At 33.0% G+C, this 21,825-nt stretch overlaps 2 protein-coding genes and 2 non-coding genes across 7 annotated transcripts in view; all 4 read left to right on the top strand.

Annotated features, from left to right (window-relative positions):
* LOC143200589 (lysosomal proton-coupled steroid conjugate and bile acid symporter SLC46A3) overlaps positions 1–17,134 on the top strand; it is a 29,396-nt gene extending 12,262 nt beyond the window's left edge. Inside the window, exons 3-7 of the mRNA XM_076411064.1 lie at positions 8,375–8,505; positions 10,738–10,839; positions 10,901–11,038; positions 16,677–16,917; positions 16,972–17,134. Coding sequence (XP_076267179.1) covers positions 8,375–8,505; positions 10,738–10,839; positions 10,901–11,038; positions 16,677–16,917; positions 16,972–17,077 — 718 coding nt within the window. The 3' untranslated portion in view covers positions 17,078–17,134. The remainder of the gene's footprint in view (positions 1–8,374; positions 8,506–10,737; positions 10,840–10,900; positions 11,039–16,676; positions 16,918–16,971) is intronic.
* Positions 17,135–17,748: 614 nt separating this feature from the next.
* eEF2 (eukaryotic translation elongation factor 2) overlaps positions 17,749–21,825 on the top strand; it is a 171,230-nt gene continuing 167,153 nt past the window's right edge. For 3 of the 4 annotated variants that reach the window (XM_076411060.1, XM_076411057.1, XM_076411058.1), the window contains exons 1-8: positions 17,749–18,018; positions 18,508–18,722; positions 18,890–19,083; positions 19,476–19,684; positions 19,923–20,182; positions 20,443–20,669; positions 20,856–21,272; positions 21,334–21,810. In XM_076411060.1, the coding sequence (XP_076267175.1) occupies positions 18,016–18,018; positions 18,508–18,722; positions 18,890–19,083; positions 19,476–19,684; positions 19,923–20,182; positions 20,443–20,669; positions 20,856–21,272; positions 21,334–21,810 (2,002 nt within the window). In that variant the 5' untranslated portion in view covers positions 17,749–18,015. Of the gene's footprint in view, positions 18,062–18,434; positions 18,723–18,889; positions 19,084–19,475; positions 19,685–19,922; positions 20,183–20,442; positions 20,670–20,855; positions 21,273–21,333; positions 21,811–21,825 lie in introns of all 4 variants that reach the window. The other variant, XM_076411059.1, reaches the window with a different exon arrangement.
* Positions 19,346–19,412, top strand: LOC143201838 (small nucleolar RNA SNORD31). The gene has a single exon (XR_013007041.1). It is a non-coding gene; the product is annotated as a small nucleolar RNA SNORD31 (small nucleolar RNA).
* Positions 20,715–20,788, top strand: LOC143201834 (small nucleolar RNA SNORD31). Its single transcript, XR_013007037.1, has one exon. It is a non-coding gene; the product is annotated as a small nucleolar RNA SNORD31 (small nucleolar RNA).

A 21,825-nucleotide genomic window follows, 5' to 3' on the forward strand; every position in this document is an offset into this window, starting at 1 on the left:
TTTTCTCCAGGAACTGAACCTTGCTTGTCGAATAGTTCTTCTCACAATTGCCTTTAATCTTTTGTAGTTTTGGAAAAGTTCAGACGTAGGGTTTAATTTGAATCTGTTGAGAGCTCTTTTCCTATCCTTTATTACCCTAGCGCAGTCTTCGTTCCACCACGGTACGGGTAATTTGTTTATCTTTTTGGTGTTGATGGGAGTGGATCTTCTAGCTGCACTGAATATGGAGTCAGTGAATTTTTTTACAACTGAATCCTCATCATCAGTGATTGGGGTGGTTTCAATCAGCGACCTATACTGGTCACAATCAAAGCCTCCAATATTAAGTCACCTCGCTGTATGTGATATGCCAAATGAATCAGTGAATTCAACCAGTGTAGAAAAGTGGTCGCTGTCTTGCATATCGGCTATAGTTGTCCATCTCGCCTGTCCAACCAATGAGGAAGAGCACAAGTCCAAATGTGATAAAGTGCTTGACAAAGTGGATATGAATGTAGGCGATCCATCATTCATAACATACAGATCATAATCATCAACCACCTCAACAATCCATCAACCCCTTTGATTGTATTTAGGCGAGCCCCATTCAAACGCATGAGCATTGAGATCCGCCATGATGATTTTGGGATTTGGAAGTTATGAAAAAAGAGCTTCTATACTGGTTCTTTCAATGCTCGTAGAGGGAGACAGATACAAATTATATATTGAGACATTTCTGCCAGATAAATATGCTCTAACCACTACTGCTTCAGGCTCTGTTATAAAGTTAAGCTTTTCTTCATGCATATCTGTTCGGATTAAAATAACTACGCCTCCAGATGGACGTGCACTGTCTTATGATATTGTTACCTATGTGGAATGAGTCTTCAGGGGATAAGTTGGTTTCCTGCAAAAGCATGATCGATGGTTTGTATAATCCTATGATGAGTCGAAGTTTTTTTTTCGTTTCCTAAATTGACCAGTTAGAACCAAATGGTCTTCGGCTGATGTTGCTTCAGGTTCGGGATATGATTGTTTTGCGGGAGACAGAGACCTTGGGTTACGACTGGGACTGCCGTAGTTTGTTTACTACTGGGGTTTGTGGACGGGTAGGGACTTTATTTAGGTGTTATCGTGTGCTAAGGTTCCTATGGAGAACCTCACACTGGGCATTTTTATGAAATTTTTCACAAACGGGAAGCCTGATTCGAAGTGTGTGTTGACGTTCCTCATAAACCATGGGGCTCTGAGTAACGCACGCACTTTTTTGGATTGGAACACTTGGAGTAGTTCAAGTTGTCTGTACCACACCTCTGCTCCATTGAGGCTGATTGGCATGAGTCGAAGCTTTTCTTGCTTTCTTTTAAGTCCGTTGATTCCCCATTGTATTATGATGGTCATTGTGTTCATTTTGCTGGTTCCTCTATATCCATGTCAGTACTAGATTTATTTTTGGTAATTCTACTGGTGCGATCGTTAGAATAACCTTTATTGCTCCTTTTGTTTGGTGGTGACGATCCACGAGATGAGCCAGACGACGACTTCCGACTGCTTACATAGTCAGTTTGTTTCTCTTTTCCCCTAGTAGGTAAAGTGGAGGAGGCGTCTCCCCTTTGCCGGGACGTAGATTGGGACGAATGTGAATGAGGAATAGGAGGAGGACATGGAAGGGATCGATCAATCTCACCCAAACTTACTCGGGATAGTGAAGACCTTCGGTGCGGAGGTGTAGGGGCCATCGCCCCTTGGGATGTAACCGTGAGATTTTCTGTGGTTATATTCTCTCTAGTCTGAGGAGTCTCCCGAGTGGAGATGGATGCTGCCGATTTAATTGTCTCCTTTGTTTCACGATTATCTAAGTTATACTGTGTGGCTGTGCTGACATAGTTCTTTTTGACAACTTTAGCATAATTCATTTGGGTATTACCCAATTGCTGTCTAGCTATATTTTTGGCCATGAAGTATGATATCTTCTCCTCGGTTTTTTACTTTTTGTATTAGTAATTCTTCTTTGTATACAGGGCATTCGCTGTATCTTGGAGAGTGCTCCTGGCCGCAGTTGACACAATGAGGTGGTGGAGAGCATTCAGTTTCTCCATGTGCCTTCTTTCCACAAGATGGGCAGGCGGGCGCATAGGTACAGCTCATGGACACATGTCCAAACCGTTGGCAGTGGTAACACCCCATGGGTTTCGAAATGTACTGCCTCACCTTAAGGCTAAGATATGCTGCCTTAATCCTTTCAGAGATATGTTCCTTTCTGAACGTCAGTATAAAACTATTGGTTGCAATACTTTCTCCTTCTTTCCTCGTGTTAATTCGTTTAACTGATGTGACCCCCTGCGATGTCAGGTTCTCAAGGATCTCCTCCTCAGGAGCACACATAGAATTCTCTGCTAGATATAACTTCCTTACAGAAATTTAGCGTTGCATGTGGGATTACTGTCACTTCTACATTATGAATATTCGTTAACTTCAATATTTTTTCCGACTGTCTAGGGTTTGCCACTACTACCAGTATTGTTCCATTTCTCAGTTTCTTAGTTGACAATACATCTCCCACCGCTGAAAACAGCTCTCTGTATATCACAAATGGCGAAAGGCCCGCCAACAGATACCTACCGGAAATGCCGCGCAGTCAAAGGCTAACGATCGTACTCGACCGGTACTGGGGTTCCGAGTCCCTGTACCGTAACTCCATTCTCCAAATTAATTATATCCATATTTGTGAAAGAGAAACAAAGAACACATAGGGGGCGTCAAAAATACAGTACGCAACTGGGGCCCCGGGGTCATCACACCCGTACTATGGCCGCAACGCATCAACCTTAGTTGACACTTCGCAGCCGTAGCCCCCTGGGGCAAAAATGTTTTTTAATCAGGAAATTTTACATTACTTAATTTTTGTACATCTAAGTAATAATGTAATAATATACAATATAATATAATAGATATATTTTCTGTGATATTATATTACAAATGCCTGTTAGTTTTCGAACAAATCTATTTAATATAGCGGCCTAATGATTAGTCTTAATTTTGTTTTATTTATAACATTGCTACTAATTGTTACCGACTAATCTACAATATGTCTTTTAGTTTAATATTTTTAGTTTAATTTTTTTAATATATTATATAATTTTAAATAGTTTAATTCTAGTTATATATCTAGGAGAACCCATCGGTCCTATCTTAGTCTAGGATAGAGTCTCCCCTCATGTTTCCTTGCGATTCCCTTAATTTCCTGGGTGAGACTCAGTATCAGTCGGTAGTAAGTTACTGATTGAATTTTTTCTAGAATATTTTTAGAAAATATTTACATTACATTTCGCAGAACATCATTATAATTGAACTCATTAGGTCCATATAGGCTGTACTGATTATTGTGATTTTCTTCCAATTAACCAATACATTTCCTATATTTCAAGTCCGGTTTTGCATCAAGAGTCGTTCATAAATACTAAGCGTTATTATATGAAATGATATTTTACTAAAATATAATAATTTACTCTTATTGATGTTAGTGGCGAACTGCACGTGCACAACTTTACATTTGTTAATTTTTAATTTTCATGTTTGAGTCCAATTATATTGTAACTGACCTATTTTCACTGATTTGTAATTTTCAAGTTGCTTCTCCGCTATTGCCTCCGACAGGAATAATAACAGCATCAAAAAGCAATTGAGAAATAACATGGCCCTTTGTGGTACACCCGTCTTAACTTATTTTAATGTACTTGGCTCCCTCTTGTATAGTTTTAAACATTCTGGCTATGATATAAGATTGCAGTTATTGTTTCAGTACCAAACTAAACCTTATTAAATTCTTGTGCTGCATCTAGGAATATTTGAAGAACTGAACATATATTTTTATCTTCATAGGCTTTTTGATCAGTTCACCGTTTCTTAATATACTCAAACTGATGTGTTAGTTTTAGCTTTTTTTTCTGTCGTCTGATATTATCGTCCATCGGACGAGTCGAGTTTTATAGGATTTTTTAGGTTTATTAATGATCAGGCCAATAAGCATAACTGTAGATACTGACCCGAAAAATCGATTAGAGCTACATCAAACAACAATATATTTTCTGACCCCAATGCTGAATTAGGATACTGAAAATAGCAGCCCAAGGTTGCATGAATATGAAAAAATTAATGAGACTCATTTAAAAATATTGTTTTTCGTAAATATAAAGTTATTTCTAGATTTGTGATCGCACTTTAGAAATTAAGTTAATTCTGACATACCCTTTATTATGAGGTGTAAATATACCTTTTATGCGATAGTTTACATGCTTCAAACATGTGGTACCGAGGAACGTCCTTTTTTTATTAAACCAAATTGTCTAGCTAGTACCTAATGGTCTTTTGCTGATATTACTTACTTATCGACCTACCTATCATGAATGGTAAGAGGATAAAATTTTTATCAATGGATTTGCATGTGGTAAAGTGCTAAGGAAGTACCTCACACTGAGCATATTCGTGAAGCTTTTCACGAATGGAATTCCTGACTTATGATGGGTGTTTATGTTCCTCATAAACTATGGGGCATTGAGTAACGCGTGGACTTTTTCGGATTGGAACACTGTGCAAGTAGTTGTGAGTTTGCTTTTTCCACAGAGGAGTGGAAATAAGATCCTGTATACGCCATTGCCTTTGCAGATAGCGTGCTGATTTTGGAATGAGCATTGAAACCTGTAGTCGAAATGGAGATCCAGATATGTGGCTTTCTGAAGCTAGTAAATCCTGGACATCCCAAAAGTACAGTTAAATAATTGTAGCCAAGGGTGGAAGGAGTAGGCGATTCTGATCAAAGGGCAAGAATCCAATTTTGGGGCACTAATAATATATATTTTCTACTTTTAGGTGCTCGGAGGGGGCTAAATCTTATAAATACGCTGAATATTGCAATAATTGTTACAGTAATTTACTGATTTTTCACATTAGTTTTAATGATAATTGGTGCATAGTTTTGATTAAAAATATTTATATTATATTATTAGATATTTAAACTTCTTCTCGCCAATTTTTACATCCAACTAGTTTTGAGAGTTTAGAATAATATACCAGTAGTAATCTGAGCTTATTGTATTATTAATTTGGAAAAAAAGATTTCTGGGTCATATTTTGTTCCGAAGAAAAATTCATATTTTGACGCAAAGTCATGCTTGTAGGTCATGATAAGAAACTTCTCCCAATATATTAACCCTCTTAAATGACATTCGAATATGATTTTCAGTGTGAGTGAGTCCATTTTACACAGAACTGCTTGAAGCCCAAGTATTCACTTGAAGGTCTTCTAAATATCCGTCGATTAATAGAATACCCGATAAATCGGTCGAGAAATAAAAGACGAACCTCATCGCATCATCTTACTTCGTAAATAAAAAATGTACTGAACAACCTATGAAGTATATAAAAACAATATGCCAGTTGAAAACAGCACGAAACAATTATATTCAAAATTAGATTTGTATGCTTAGTTTAATTCCTATTCCAAAAAAAAATATTCAACGCACAAACAACAAAAAGACATAAGCATCTGAGACCAACCAATAACAGTAATGATAATGTTTACTGTGTAATCAAACAGGCTGATTTGGAAAACAAATACTATTTGAGTAAACAGAATAAAAACACTAAAAAGATTCAGGTGTTATACAAACAACTGAAAAGAGAAAAACAGATTCTCTAAATCCTGTTTATACAAAATATTAACTTAACATGTAAATCAACGAGTCTAACAATCACTGTGAGAAATAATATATTTTTACACAGGGGTAATGCATTTAAAATCAAAAAGCTTCTTTCATATTCGCATGTTATGTAGCAGAACTAATACGGCACTGGATATTGTAAAACACGATATATTATTTCCTGGTTAAACATGTAACGGGTCAAGTGTTTATGAGATACTTATTTACATTAGAGTAAGATTGGAATGACAATATCGTGCATATTGTAAGTCACTTCTTTTTATCTTTCTTCTAAAATGAAATATTTTCAAGTAAATTAAAGATTTTTTTATATTTATTTTTCCTATAAATTATAACTGACAATAGATGTATTGATAACTGACACAGCAGCCAGTATTCTGGGATGGTCTCCTTTAAATTTATTCATCTAACCGGAATTAACTTATGTGTCAGAGAAAAAGAGAAGCAACAGTCCTTAAAATAGTTTTTAGTTTGACTAATCTGTAAGATCATATGAATTTGCTCAAAGACCTCTAGATTGAACTATTGGAATTTGAGAACATCGAATCCACAAATTTAATGCAATAGCAGTAATTACCTGTAGGGATCAGCTGTGAGGCGGTTTCGATTTAGTGTATTTGTAATCCCAGAAGCTGTTCCACATAACCCGATCCAACTTGTCACTACAGGGCAAGTCTCCATGATCGGGTATGCGTCATTTATTCCATCGCCTGGTTTTTGGCAGAACAAGAAAAACTAATTATATAATTCCGAAGTTGAGGAGACATTTTTTAATCTTGCAGTTTAGGGTATACGACTATCAAAGGCGAATTGAAGTAGTGAACTGTCAGAATTTATTAATATCGAAACTTAGGAAACCACTACATAGGGCAACACCATGGAAATTTGGGTACATCAGTACAATTCTCCACATTATGTTGGCGAAGGTAAACTAACAAACTAAGGTCAAACATTCTCAGAAATAATTTTATTATACTGAAAACTGTCCAGAGGGAACAACGACTATGTTTAGAACGAAGATGTTATACCGCAAGACTAACGGATATTCTAAAAAATCAGTAATGTTATCGACTAATTTAAAACATAACCAGTAATGTGTTTTCATAATGAAATTGTCGTTTACATTCTAAGACTTGAGTCGGCACTATCATTCGTACCATCGATTCAAAAACTCATCCACTCGTCTTTCCTTTAAAATAGAATATTTTGAAGCCAATTAAAAGTTTGTGTTTTCTGTCAAGTTTATGACTAATATAATTGACTTGACAATACTAAAATATTTATATAAGACAAACAGATATTTCTTTTTACGATTTTATAGAACTATTTAAAGAAATCAAAATTAAAATACCTTAGCCCCTCTGACAAGATTAATGTCATATTCTATTCATATTCATTTTTATTTATTTATTTATATGACTTAAATGACTGAAATATTTTTAATATCTTACAAGAACATAATACACATATTACAACTAGTTATTCAATATCTAGTAATGTTTCTGTAATATTATTCTTAAAATCTAGTTAGCGTTTGATACATGCATTCCCATTGTTACACTCCGTATAAGTTTTAAAAACACCATAGTTTTCACTTACAACTCTTCAAACTCTCCACTGGTGTTATATAACCACTGTTGTCGAGCAGCATTTCACTATGTTCATGCAATATAAATTGGTATTTTTTCTCACACTGTTGAATTTCTTAACTAATACTTGCTACCTTCTTTTTCAATATACTATGGAACATTAACAATGCTGCAACAAACTTTGTTTTCATGCTAATATACATTTTTGGGCTCATATTGGGTTTTTTGTGCAACTCTGTGTGTGGTGTTATTGCTGAACTGATGGGACGAAAAACCGAAAATACTTCAGTGTAAAAGCCATTCAGTTTGCTTTTTAAGCACTAATCATATTATATGAAAAGTCGTAGAAAGCAACAGGCAAGTGTTTGTGTGGTATAGCGATTAAAATGTTATGTTCATGCGCAGAGGTTGTAGCAACTTTTTGTTCTAGTTTGGTTGGAAAATTTGTAAAATCACCTAGACTAAATAGCGGACCTCGGGGCCTAAAGCCTTCCTTATATTCAATAATTGTTTCTTTATTCCTATTTTTCCGCAAACGGCTGCATTTTTAATTGGGCTATAATTGTAATGCTCAATTAAAAAACTGAGTAATTTATTGTATAAATATCTAACACTAAAAAGAGAAAAATTATATATTTTTAAGGAAAAAATTGAACCGACTTTTTTTGACATATAAACAAAATCAATTACGAACAAAACAAATCTAATTTGTTGATTACTACCGACATTCAAATAATCGGTCCTCTTTATGGTAAAAATACAACTTGAATTGTTTACTTTACATATTTTCGTTGACATTGCCAAACCATCTAAATTCATTTAAGGATTAATTTAATTTTATTCTATGTAATATAACTAAATAACTAGTTATTTGCCAAGAAAAGCATTACGGAAATGCAAAAACTATTTTTAAATAAAATGTAGCTATTCAACTTCAACTTATTTATAAATTAATTTTTTTATATTTAATTTCTTAAAATATGGCGAACGCGCCTGGTATGTAAGGTCTGTTTTTATTTTGTTTTCAAGATTATTTTATATTAAAGCTCATACTGTTGAGAGTGATTTTTTTTTTTTTAATTTTAGGGACTTTTTTCAAACCGATCATATTATTGATACATTCAAAACTGCTATCAAGTCTGGAAGCAAAAGGAGAAGAAAACAAAGAGTATGCGGTATCATGTTCCTCTTCATGGTAATAGTCGGTCCTCTTTATGGTAAATAGAAAAAAAAGTATCTCATATTTATTTGATCAATCCATCAAGAACCTTAATGTTTCGCTTTTATTTGTATTACAAAGGTGACATTTAACATTAATATCCTTTCCAATTATAATAAATAAAAAGATACAATAATACACAATAGATATTTTAAGTTAATTTGATTTAAAAGGGTTAATTTAGTAATTGGCAAAAAATTCATTGATCCATTTTTATATAAATACACGATGTATATTTTTAAGTTTATTTTTTATAACATCGAAGCTTCGTAAAAATGTGTGCAATATACCGTCCTACGTTGAAAAAATTCCTCGCCTTAAGGAATGAAAGGAGTCATCAGACAGAATGATTGTAAGCGGTTATTGGAAGAAACAATAACTGTTGTTATCGTAACGTTGTGTAACGTTGCTAACGCTGCATTCATCATAGCGGGTTGGGAAGGGTTTTCCATTTAATCAGTTCTAGGTAAATCGTTACGAATTTTATAAAGTATTACACCAAAAGTAGCAATTCCACGCTTTTATACAGTCTATCTATATGTCTCTCTAAACTTTAAAGCTGTTTTGGTTGTGCTGAATCCGAAAATCGATCTCCCATCTATAAAATTATAACCTGTGTATAAAGTTTTGATCGTTCAAGCCATCTGAGGACACGCAAAGCATTTAGAGTTTATTTAATACAGGCGGAAATTGAAAAATAAGATTTTAATAAAACATTTTATTTAGATACTAGTTAACAATTATATAAATATAGATCTATTATTTCTATATTTTGTGAATGGAATACGACAAGTTTCTTGACAATTTGGTTAACTATGTTTAATGAGTTATTAAATTAATAATTTATTAAAAAAATATATATTTATTTAATTTATTTTTTTTTAATTAGAATTTTTATTTTTATTATTTTTTTAATTGATTATATAAAAGGGAATACACTTTAAAATATGATCTTATTTACAAACTGTTACCGTTACAAATTTTTCATCTACGTTCATCAGTAGCATACCATAAAACCGTTTCATTTTTCCTGTAAAGCTCCTGTTGTTTTCTGTTGAAGAATATGGAAGGTCTCTCTGAAGCGTCCAATAGTAGTTAGATATCACGGAGACGCTCAATTTTCCTTGATATCTTTTCCATATCTCTAATGTACTGGTGAAATAATTCACTTTGTTCTTTACTCACATCTCCCCAATTTCCTGGAAATTAGTCGAATGAAGGAGTGAGTGAAGAAAATGTACTTTTTATATCATTAGACAACCTAAAGTTTGAAATGATTTTAGCTAAAAATGTCTCTATGGCTTTCTTAGAAGATACCTCCATTCATCTTTACCTGGAGACTTTGAACACTTTCCATCTCTGTTAAAAATTCAGTAAAATACAGACAAAAAAACATTTTTTTATTGCACACCTGAGATATGAAATACCCAAAATTACATATTCAACATTCATTACTTTTGATTGAAGAAATCCACAGGTTAAATCCGTCAAACACTTATGGTGAAAACTTATAGTGATCCTATTCCGCCTTAACCTAGTTATTAATTTTGATGTCGACGATTCAAAAATGGGGATTTTTATGTCAGTGACAAAGAACGACCACCTGGAGGATCCACAAAAGTTCAAAGACAATGAGACAATGCAAACTTATTGTATTAAAACGCAGCCCATATTGTCAGAAAAAATTCAGGAAACTCTAAAAGCAGTAGATAAATCAACTATTTTATGGGAAAGAATATTTGCACATGAATTTGTTGAAAACGCCATTTCGAAACAATTCAACATGGCGGCTTCGTTGCTTGCCAGGCAGAAAAGAAGAATTTTCTAGATCGTAATGTGACTGACGACTAAAAATGCGTCATTCATATCGACACAGAAGTCAAATGTTCATGTTTAAAGTTCAGTTCAGTGAAATTAAATTGGGCCAATATGTAGCCAACCAAACCAAACCAACTAAAACTTTATTGAAATAATTATAGTGAACATTTTGATTAACATATATTACATCAATTTTTCAATATAAATACCTTTTAAAATTGGAAAAATGGCCAAAATACATGCAAGAGCCCAATTATTATTATAAACAATACATAATTTCAATAAAATCAAGTCAAAGGAGAAATAAAAAGATTACGATAAATGTTATTAATAAGTGAGGACGAATGGATTATCAAATATTTAATGCAAACGAAAGTAAGAAGTCAAATAAGTAATAAATATATTATTTTAGGGGAGTTGAATGTTGTTTACTTCCTTGTTCGTCTGAAATTTGGATGGGATTCCGTCGAATACAGTTTCTTTTCAACAGTTCAATTTGTTACAAACACATTGGGTAATGTCCACCGACGTGCTACTTTTAAGTTTAAACGTATGTAATTACTTTTCAATTTCAGGAACTGTATTTTCGTTAGCTTTCTTTTCGAAATTCTTAAAATTGGACGATTCTATTTTGGGAATCATCTCGTGCTCGTCGAAAATTTTAGCTTCCGGGGTATACGCCTACGCAACTACGCCACTCTACTTTTATTTGGGTAAGTAGATCTTATTTAAAATATCCGATATCAGAATACTGATACGTTCCGTATTAAATAGGATTATTTTTTAATTTAAAATAAATAATACAAAACATTCTCTTTGAAACGATATACGATAATTTAACAAAAAAAAACATGTTGAACTATATTGCAGGTCATCTGTAAAAGCGTCCTTTTAAAAAGCTCTTTTAAGACGAAAAACAAAGCAATTCCGTTTAATAAGCCTCACGTTGTAATAACGTCGGACTAATTCACGTGAGTTGCAATTTCACGTGCACGGTACAAAGGTTGCAGTAACCATAGAGTGTTAACTGAATACAAATAATTTCAGAATTGTTTTACGTGGTCTCAGCAGGAAAGCACTGAGAACGTCATTTCGCTGAATTTCATTAATTAGTTTAAATTACCATTACAGGCACCTGTCATGAAAATATTTTAATAAGAGAACATTTCGACGATTTCATACGCATCACGTGACTAACCTCTGACGTCACATTCTACTGACAAATTGAATTTCAAATGGAACCAAAATTTAATTTTTCAAGACCATTTATTAATATAAAAATAATTAAGTGTGGATATAAAAATGGCTGCAATCTAATTAGAAACATAACATATCTCGTGGTAAATATAATCAAAATTGTCTATAGCTCTTTTTCCCTATTTCATATTTCTTTAGTGATATCAATTGAAATAAGATTTATTAAAGTTTTCTTTTAAAAGCTAAGCAACACAGCTGAAAGTCTGTGTCTGTTCATATTTCACTTACTTGTTCAACACAAAAATGTATTGAGACAAGATATAATTATTACTAGAATGCTATTGTGAAAATTATGGAACGGATAATTAAAACAGTTCAATCAATATACGTCAGAATGGAGAAAACATACCAAAAAGCAAAAGTTAGCAACAAAAAATTAAAATATATGATATATATATATATATATATATATATATATATATATATATAAAAATTATTGCTGTACTCTTATTATGGTAAAATCGAAAAGTTAAAAAGACAGCTAAGCATCTATCCTTAACAATATAATAAAATAGGCATGATAACCTCTTGTCTATAAAATCAAGCTCATTTTTTTGGTCTACAAATTGTATTATATTATTTTGTATTAATGTGTTTAATTAAAATCCTTGTTGAAAAGATTAACTCGGTTAAGAAGTCTTAAACCAAAATATTATTTATAAGCATCTTGACCAATATATGCATTTGTATCAAGTAAATGAACCCCTTCAAAATAATTAGGTTTTTAATTGATGGCACTTTACAAACAACTTTAAACGGCAGCAAAATCTTGTTCACGTTCATGTAGTATAATCACATTTACCTTCAATGTAATTTTTCTATAGTACCATTTGAACACATTTTGTGTTTAAACTGAATGTAATATTTTCGTGATTTCAGGGTTGTATTCCTGTAAATAATAATACATATGAACGCAAATGATTTATATTAATAATTGTATACTTACCAGGTAAAAGCAGTGCTAAGTCACACACACACATCCTTAATCTAGCTAACTTGAGTTGTTTCTTCCAAGGAAAACTATGTCTGTTTTTTATTCCGCACATAAACTGGATACAAAACATATTTGAGGATGAAGTTACATTATAATCAAATAATAGTGATTATATTTAAGACGTAAAAATACTGCTTGCATTTTATGTCAAGCACACAAAAATGGCGTAATAAACAAACTGAAACAAACAATGGCATTATAGAAATGAGCCAATGAAATGTCTTTGTAGGCCAATTCAAATGAACCAATCAAAAAAGTGGTCTCAGAGCCACGCAAAAGAATTCCTCGGTTTCGCCTGTTTAAGTGAAACTTCTAACCCATGTGTACTCTATGGCAGTAACATTTAATCGACAGCAACTAATTCAGACAGAAAAGGATAATAAAATCGGATTTCTGTAGTGTAGTTAATGTTTAGTATAAAGAATTTTGGAATTATTAGTTTCTTAAAACAAGACTGTTTATGTATATTAGTGATCGCCCTGTGGTCGACCACAATTTATTTAGTTAATGTTTCTCTGATAACAGAGTAAATGAAATTATTTTAAAATGATATGTTACTAGAACTTGTTTTTACAGCATTTTTAATATAAGATCAGAAATATATATTGATTTATGTGCGACGAGTAATCATATTATTATATATGAGTTTGAGCTGACAGCGCATCGGTCAGAGCATAAATCATTTGTTTATATATTTTGTTTCATCGATCTGACCAGGTCTATTCCTGGTTACTCGATTTGGGCGTTTTTCGCTTAATTGGAATTTTTTTATTTGTAGCGTATATTAACGCCAAAATATTAAGCCTAATCGTTCCAAGTCCCACGCTTCCAAGTGCACGGAGTCCTTTTCCTAAAAACGGAGGCAAACTTTTCAGTTAACCAATTAATATATAGATAACCGAACGAAACGAATTTAAAAATGCATTTATTAACCAAAATTGAAATTTATTTATTGAAAAATATTTTCCCTCCTTATTTTGCAACTTTCTTATATTTATGGCAACATAGGGGCACAATGCCGAAAAAAGATATTTGTTTGGTAACGATTCAATCATCGATACACTTTCACACTTCTTTCACATATCGAAACCGCGTGCCAGACAAACCACGAAGCATCAATCTGAACAAGTAGTAATTACAAGTCGCTATATCTGGTGTGTATGCGACAGAACTTCGTATTCAAGCTGTAACAATGTATGCTTCACAACTCTTGCAATATTTGGCTAAGCGATATTATACAAGAGAATAACTTAGCGTCAATTACTCGTTATTTCTGTTTTTTGAAAATATATGCCATATGAATAATTCAGTTCCATTTGGTTTTAGAATCTCCTAATACCTATACTATATGCTGATTCTCACATATTCACATAAAGACTTTCTTCCACGAATATACCGCTTTGGAGTCGATTTGGATGGTTCTCTGGACTCTTCCTCTCCTTCTTCTCCTTTTTTATTACTCATATGTGTACGTGGAATGTAGAAAATCACTTCATTACGTGATCTCCTGTATAAAGTACTATCACTTGCATATTGAGCTGATTAGATTAGATTTTTCACACAAGCACGTTCAATTACACTCGTTATTGTCTCTAACAGGTAAGTTGACAAGTCCCCGGACTGACACATAGATGGCGCTACTAGAATTAAATCCATATGTTTTTTAGTTAACCCTAACCCTCCAAAGATGCGTGTATAAATTTGACAGCTATAGGATCATTAGTTGGTGAATTATAGTATTTTGAGTGAAACAACTTTTGTTATTGTGAAAATAATTGATAAAAAGGAATTTCGAGTGTTGATAAAATATTGCTTTTTGAAGGGAAAAAATACAGTTGAAGCAAAAACTTGGCTTGATGCCAAGCTTCCGGACACTGCCCCAAGAAAATCAACAATCAAGGATTGGTATGCTAAGTGTAGACGTGATGAAATAAGCCCCGAACACAGTAAACGCAGTGAACGCCCAAAAGAGATTGTTACCGACGAAAACATTTAAAAAATCTAGAAAATAATTTTGAATGATCGTAAATTGAAACTGAATTAAATAGCATACGTATCATAATAGCATATACATCATATCATTCACGAATATTTGGGTATGAGAAAGCTATGTGCAAAGAGGGTGCCGCGCGAGCTCACTTTTGACCAAAAACAACGACGAATTCTTGATTCGAAGCAGTCTTTGAAGATGATCAAGAGAAATAAACCCACGTTTTTGCGTCGATATGTGACAATGGATGAAACATGGCTCCATCACTTTACTCCGAAGTCCAATCGACAGTCATTCGAGTGGACTGCACACAATGGACCCGCTCCAAAGCGTGGAAAAACGCAACAGTCGGCTGGCAAGTTTATGGCGTCTGTATTTTGAATAATTTCCATTAACTACCTTGGAAAAGAAAGGAGCATCAACAACGACTATTACATAGCGTTATTGGACCGTTTGAAGGTCGAAATCTCCGAAAAACCAAGACAATGCACCGTGTCACAAATCAGTGAAAACGATGGCAAAAATCCATGAATTGGGTTTCGAATTGCTTCCTCATCCACCGTATTCTTCAGATCTCAAAAGAATGCTCGCTGGGAAGAAATGTTCGTCGAATAAAGAGGTGATCGCCGAAACTGAGTATGGTGAGTATGAAACAAAAATGGTATCGAAAAGTTGGAGGGTCTTGAAGTCTTGAAGGGAATTGTGATGAATAAATAAAAATAATTTTGCCAAAAAAATGTGTTTTACTATAGTAGGCCGGGGACTTTTCAATTGACCTGTTAAATACCATTTTTTGTTAAATACCTAGTTTTTGGTAAGAATTTGCTCCCCAAAGTCGTTCACTTTGATTTTAAAGCACTAATCATATCATATGAGGAGCCGTTGAAATATAGCAGACAACTGCCTCTATGGTGTAGTGGTTAAAGCGTTCACCCCACACCCGGAGGACGCGGCTTCGATTCTCGCCGGGACAAACGACTTTTTGTTGTTCTAGTTTCGTTAGAACATTTGTCAAATCCTCTAGGCTAAGTAGCGGACCTTAGGCCCTGAAACGTTCCTAATTTCCGATCATTGTTTATTTATTCCCATTTCTCATCACTCCGGCAGCACCTTTACTCGGCCTACACATTATAATACTTAATAAAATATCTGCGTAATTTATTGAGTGAATACCTAAAACTAAAAGAGAAATTTAAAATATTTTAACAAAAAGAAATTAACTGACAACAAAAAATAAATAAGGAACTGACAAAAAAGTAAAAAATAATCAAATTTAGATTTTTAACCAAAAAAAATAACGCTTTAAAATAAAATATGTAAAAAAACCTTATTTAACCTGTCTACTACACGTTTTATATTTTACTATATAGGAACTATTTAGCTTAATACCTACCTAAACCTATTTATCTATTTACAGTATTATTTTAACTACAGCCAAACTGATTAGTTTGAAGTCAGTTCCGAGCGCAAACAATACAAAAATAATGCTATAATTTTGTGCCATAAACACAAAATTATATTATGAAGAAAACCAATCTAATTTGTTGCTCGTACCGACTTAAAACTAATCAGTTGGTAGAAGTTAAAAAATATATTTAATGTTATTCAATATTCTACTACATTTTACGATTAGCATGTTTGGAATATATACTCATTTGAATTCTACAAAAGTTCTAGTACTCTTTTTAAAATTATTATTTCACTTACGGTCACATAATACAGTCATTATCGACGAATGGATTTTAAACAAATTTAGATTATTTGCCTTCTTAAATCCCAGTTCAATTTTTTCATTTACCTTTTCGTTCTGTTGATTGCACAAAACCATTTATTTAACTGTAAAATTTAAGATAGATAACACAAATAAAATCGAGGTGAGCTAAAAAGTTTAAAAAGGTGATTTACAAAAATGATGATTAATAAACGGTAAGTGACGTCATTGTTTTGTAGCGCTTCTGATAGGTGTTTGACCTAAAATGGCGAATTTTTATTTTTGCGATTTTATTTCTGCTATCTTAATAATACCACTTTTAATTATAATAATAATGTATCCAGAAATTTATGTATTCTTTATTACAGTCATCTAGCCTATTAGTAAAATATTTTGTAGGTGCTGTTATAGAATTTCTAAATGGAACATCGTTTATAGCAATGAGAGCAATGATAACAAAACTGGTACTTCCAGAAGAGCTTGGCAAAATTAATTCTCTTTTTGGTATTGGTGAAGCCATCGTACCATTAATATATGGTCCATTGTACAGTAGAATTTATTCATCCACTATAGATTCACTACCCGGCTGTTTTTATCTTGTGGGCGGTGGATTAACGATACCTGCTTTATTCATTTTCTTGTAAGTATATCATACCGGCAAAAAATCCAACTAAACTCGTACTTTTTTATGCAGTTGGTTGTACCTTGAACATAAAAAGGACCTAGAAAATGAAGAAAACAACATAGCTCCAGAAGAATGTCCGCTTCAAGAACAAAAAATCAAGTCAAGTGATAATTAAAAGTAGAATTAAATATTATACTGTAAACAATTTGACAAATAAATTTTGTAAAACTTATTCTTCATTCTGATTTAATAAAATTTAAGAGATATTAGGAAAGTTCATTTTAATTTTATGAAAATTATATATGATTTCTGAAATAATATTATAAATTATTAAGACCGAATAAAAATTTACTGTATATAAATTTTAACAAAAATAATATATTAAACATAGCTATATAAGACTAATTTAAACATGTGGAAATTTAACTGGTAAAACTTAATAGGTATAAAATACAAAAAAACTGGTTGTTCTATGAGCAATTCCTTTTCTCCTGCACGAAATATATGGAAAGCAGACCCAATTTTTTATGAACCCCATATTTTCTGAATAAAAGTGATAAATATAAAATAGATAGTAAATACAAAATGACAATTTCCTTATCTTTACATTAGTAAGGTGTGATATCGTTCATATTGAAAATTTATCATTTTTTAAAAATAATTATTTGTCATTAAATTAACATTATTACAATAACAGTATCTGCAAAACTGACTTGGCGTATCTGTTTCCTCTGAATATATGATTTCAGGAAATATAATAAACATATATAACAGGTCCATTGATATATAATATTGTCGATATCGATAATTTTAACAATCAATTTCATGATATTAAGGAATTTAATTAGTACAGTATTTGTCCCCGTGCGGTGCGTAAGTTCTAAAACATATTACTTATGCCATAAAATATTTCATTCATTTTTTTTTAAATTATTGTTTTACTGTGACTAGTAATATCTAGTAACTTTTGACTTAACTAGTGCCTACCTGATCTGTCAGTCTTGCGTGGCAGCTGACTGGTGTTTTATCCCGTCTCGTTCTTTTACGGGAGTGCGCCATAGTTGGCGTATCGTTATTTGTATTTCTTAAGAAAGAAATCTTCAAACATCCAAAATGGTAAGCACTTCTTTAAATAATTAAATATATAGTTACATTCTTTGTATATTCTTGAATCAAAAAATAAAAAAAATATTTAGGAAAATTTTAATATTATAGTGAAAAACTGTTTCGATTTTCAACATTGCACAACAGTATGAAATGCAGACTGTAAAGTGTTTACATCTTTGTGAATTAGTTATCAGTGAGCTATTTTGAATAGATTTCTTTTATAAAATCACGAATTTTATTATTTCTGTTATTCCATTTATTTAAAATATGGTAAGAATATACATCAAATTGACACTTAGTTTAATAGTTACAAAGAGGTTTCTGTGTAAAAATGCATTTTAGATCAATAACGTAACATGCACCAGATGTTTGAACTTTATTTTAATACACTAGCAATATTTGGAGTTACTTTGATTTATTATGAGCTTTCTTCTGTTATTAAATTATTTTATTTTGTTTCCAAATGTTCAGAATTCTTAAAATTAATTTTTGTTTTAGGTGAACTTTACAGTAGATGAAATTCGTGCCATGATGGACAAAAAACGGAACATCCGTAATATGTCCGTCATTGCTCACGTAGATCATGGAAAATCCACTTTAACAGACTCATTAGTATCAAAAGCTGGTATTATTGCTGGTGCCAAAGCTGGAGAAACACGTTTTACAGATACTAGAAAAGATGAACAAGAAAGGTGTATCACCATTAAATCAACGTAAGTATATTAAGAATATGTAGTCGTTTTAGAAATATTGAGTGATGAAATTTGCTAACCATTGAACATATGTGATAATTTCGATTAGTCTTTCTGAAGCTTTTTCTTTTTAAAATAATGTTGGATAATTGTTTTGACAAACTTTTTAACTAATGTATTAATTTTAGTGCCATATCTATGTATTTTGAGCTCGAAGATAAAGATCTTCTTTTCATTACCAATCCTGATCAGCGTGAAAAAGAAGAGAAAGGTTTCTTGATTAATTTGATTGACTCCCCTGGGCACGTAGATTTCTCTTCTGAAGTAACTGCTGCTCTTCGTGTAACTGATGGTGCTCTTGTTGTAGTAGATTGTGTCTCGGGTAAGTAAATTCCTAAATAATTATTTGTTTAGTAAATTAAATAATTATGTAAGTATTTTTGGTGTTGCTTCACTTCGTTCAATTTTATTACAAAAAAACAGTAAATTTGTAAATATAGCATATATAAATTTGTGTAGTAATGTAAACTTATAAACTTATAAATTGAAGCAAAAATTTGGTTATAAAATATATTTACTTAATTCTAATTAAAATGTTTATATAAAACATTGTAGAAATAATCTTGTAGTGCTTTTACAATATTTTAATTAATCATGATATGTGTAACCGCCCCAGGCTGATATTAGTGAATGATTGGTGGTACTGATGCTGCTTATTTGCTATAAATTATGAATAAAGTTCAAAACAATTTTGTAATGATAAATTATTTGCAGGTGTGTGTGTACAAACTGAAACTGTCTTGCGTCAGGCCATCGCCGAACGTATTAAGCCAATCTTATTCATGAACAAGATGGATCGTGCCCTTTTGGAATTGCAGTTGGATGCTGAAGAACTTTACCAAACTTTCCAACGTATTGTTGAAAATGTCAACGTTATTATCGCCACTTACAACGACGATGGCGGTCCAATGGGTGAAGTTCGTGTGAGTATTTGATCATAACTACTTCTCAAGTATCGAGTCTGTTTTTATGAAACCGTTAGGCTGATTGATGTGTTTCCTTCATAGGCTCGAAATATTAATGTCGCTATTTGCCCTGCAGTAATCGGTTAATGATTACTGCAGTTTCCTGATGTGAAACAGCTGTCCTTGTGAACTTCAATAGACATATTTTCAATTAACTAGTCAAGTAAAATTTTCTAAATATTGTTTTTTATTTTAGGTTGATCCTAGCAAAGGTTCTGTAGGTTTTGGATCAGGTCTTCATGGCTGGGCCTTCACCTTGAAACAGTTCTCTGAAATGTATGCCGAGAAGTTCAAGATCGATGTCAGCAAACTGATGAATAGGTTATGGGGTGAAAACTTCTTCAACCCAAAAACAAAGAAATGGTCCAAACAAAAGGATAATGATAACAAAAGATCGTTCTGCATGTACATCTTGGATCCAATCTACAAAATTTTTGACTGCATTATGAACTACAAGTAAGAATTGTGTGTTATTTATCAAAAAATGTTAATTCTTCCAGCACAATTAGAGCCACTATATAGTTTCCAAAATAACTTTTATGAAGTTATTAGGAAATGAAGATATTGTTGGCAGTGCAATGGAAGAAAATCATAAGCCTTGATATTTAAACGCTGTCATGGGACCTCTATCCTTATGTCCTATGGTGACATGCTACGATATCGAGAATACATTATATATTTGTAGTTATTGGGTGTAACTTAAATTTTTATTTTAGGAAAGAAGAATATGAAGCACTTCTCCCCAAACTGGGCATTAACTTGAAACATGAAGACAAGGATAAGGATGGAAAACAATTGTTGAAGGTAGTTATGCGCACATGGTTACCTGCTGGTGAGGCTTTGCTTCAGATGATTGCCATTCACTTACCATCTCCAGTAACTGCCCAGAAATATAGAATGGAAATGTTATACGAAGGTCCACATGATGATGAAGCCGCTATTGGTATGTATTACTTATCTAGCTTTTAAAACATGTTAAATTTTGCTTATTTGTACATGATGATATGTAGTTTACCGCCCCAGGCTGATTCACTGTGAATGATTGGTATAAACTGAACAATTACCTTCAAATTTTAATATATATATTTTTGGTATATGCAAATTACTATTCTTAGTTTTTTATTTTTAGGTATTAAGAATTGTGATCCTAACGGTCCTCTGATGATGTATGTGTCCAAAATGGTACCCACCTCAGATAAAGGTCGTTTCTATGCTTTTGGTCGTGTCTTCTCCGGTAAAGTAGCCACCGGCATGAAGGCTCGTATCATGGGACCTAACTATGTGCCTGGCAAGAAAGAAGATTTATACGAGAAGGCAATTCAGAGAACCATCCTCATGATGGGTCGTTACGTAGAAGCCATTGAAGATGTCCCATCTGGAAACATTTGCGGTTTGGTCGGTGTCGATCAATTCTTGGTTAAGACCGGTACTATCACCACTTTCAAAGACGCCCACAACTTGAAGGTCATGAAGTTCAGCGTATCTCCCGTAGTACGTGTAGCTGTAGAACCCAAGAACCCTGCCGATTTACCAAAACTTGTAGAAGGTACGAAAATGTTCGCTTTTACCGTGAGACTCTTACTAAGGTCCATGTCATCTGATTTCAGGTTTGAAACGTTTAGCCAAGTCTGATCCTATGGTACAATGTATCATTGAAGAATCTGGAGAACACATTATTGCCGGTGCCGGAGAGCTCCACTTGGAAATTTGCCTGAAGGACTTGGAGGAAGATCATGCTTGCATTCCAATTAAGAAATCTGACCCAGTAGTATCTTACCGTGAGACCGTCAGTGAAGAATCTGACCAGATGTGTCTATCAAAATCGCCAAACAAACACAACAGATTGTTCATGAAGGCCCAACCTATGCCTGATGGTTTAGCCGAAGACATTGACGATGGCAAAGTCAATCCCCGGGACGAATTCAAGGCTCGTGCTAGGTATCTAGGAGAAAAATACGATTACGACGTTACCGAGGCCCGTAAGATCTGGTGTTTCGGTCCTGACGGCACTGGTCCCAACATCTTGGTCGATTGTACTAAGGGTGTACAGTACTTGAATGAAATCAAGGACTCTGTTGTGGCTGGTGAGTTTGGTTATT

The sequence above is a fragment of the Rhynchophorus ferrugineus genome, unplaced genomic scaffold, assembly GCF_030347505.1.
Source record: "Rhynchophorus ferrugineus isolate W39M unplaced genomic scaffold, kcgeb_rfMv2 rfM8, whole genome shotgun sequence".
NCBI classification, from domain to species: domain Eukaryota; kingdom Metazoa; phylum Arthropoda; class Insecta; order Coleoptera; family Curculionidae; genus Rhynchophorus; species Rhynchophorus ferrugineus.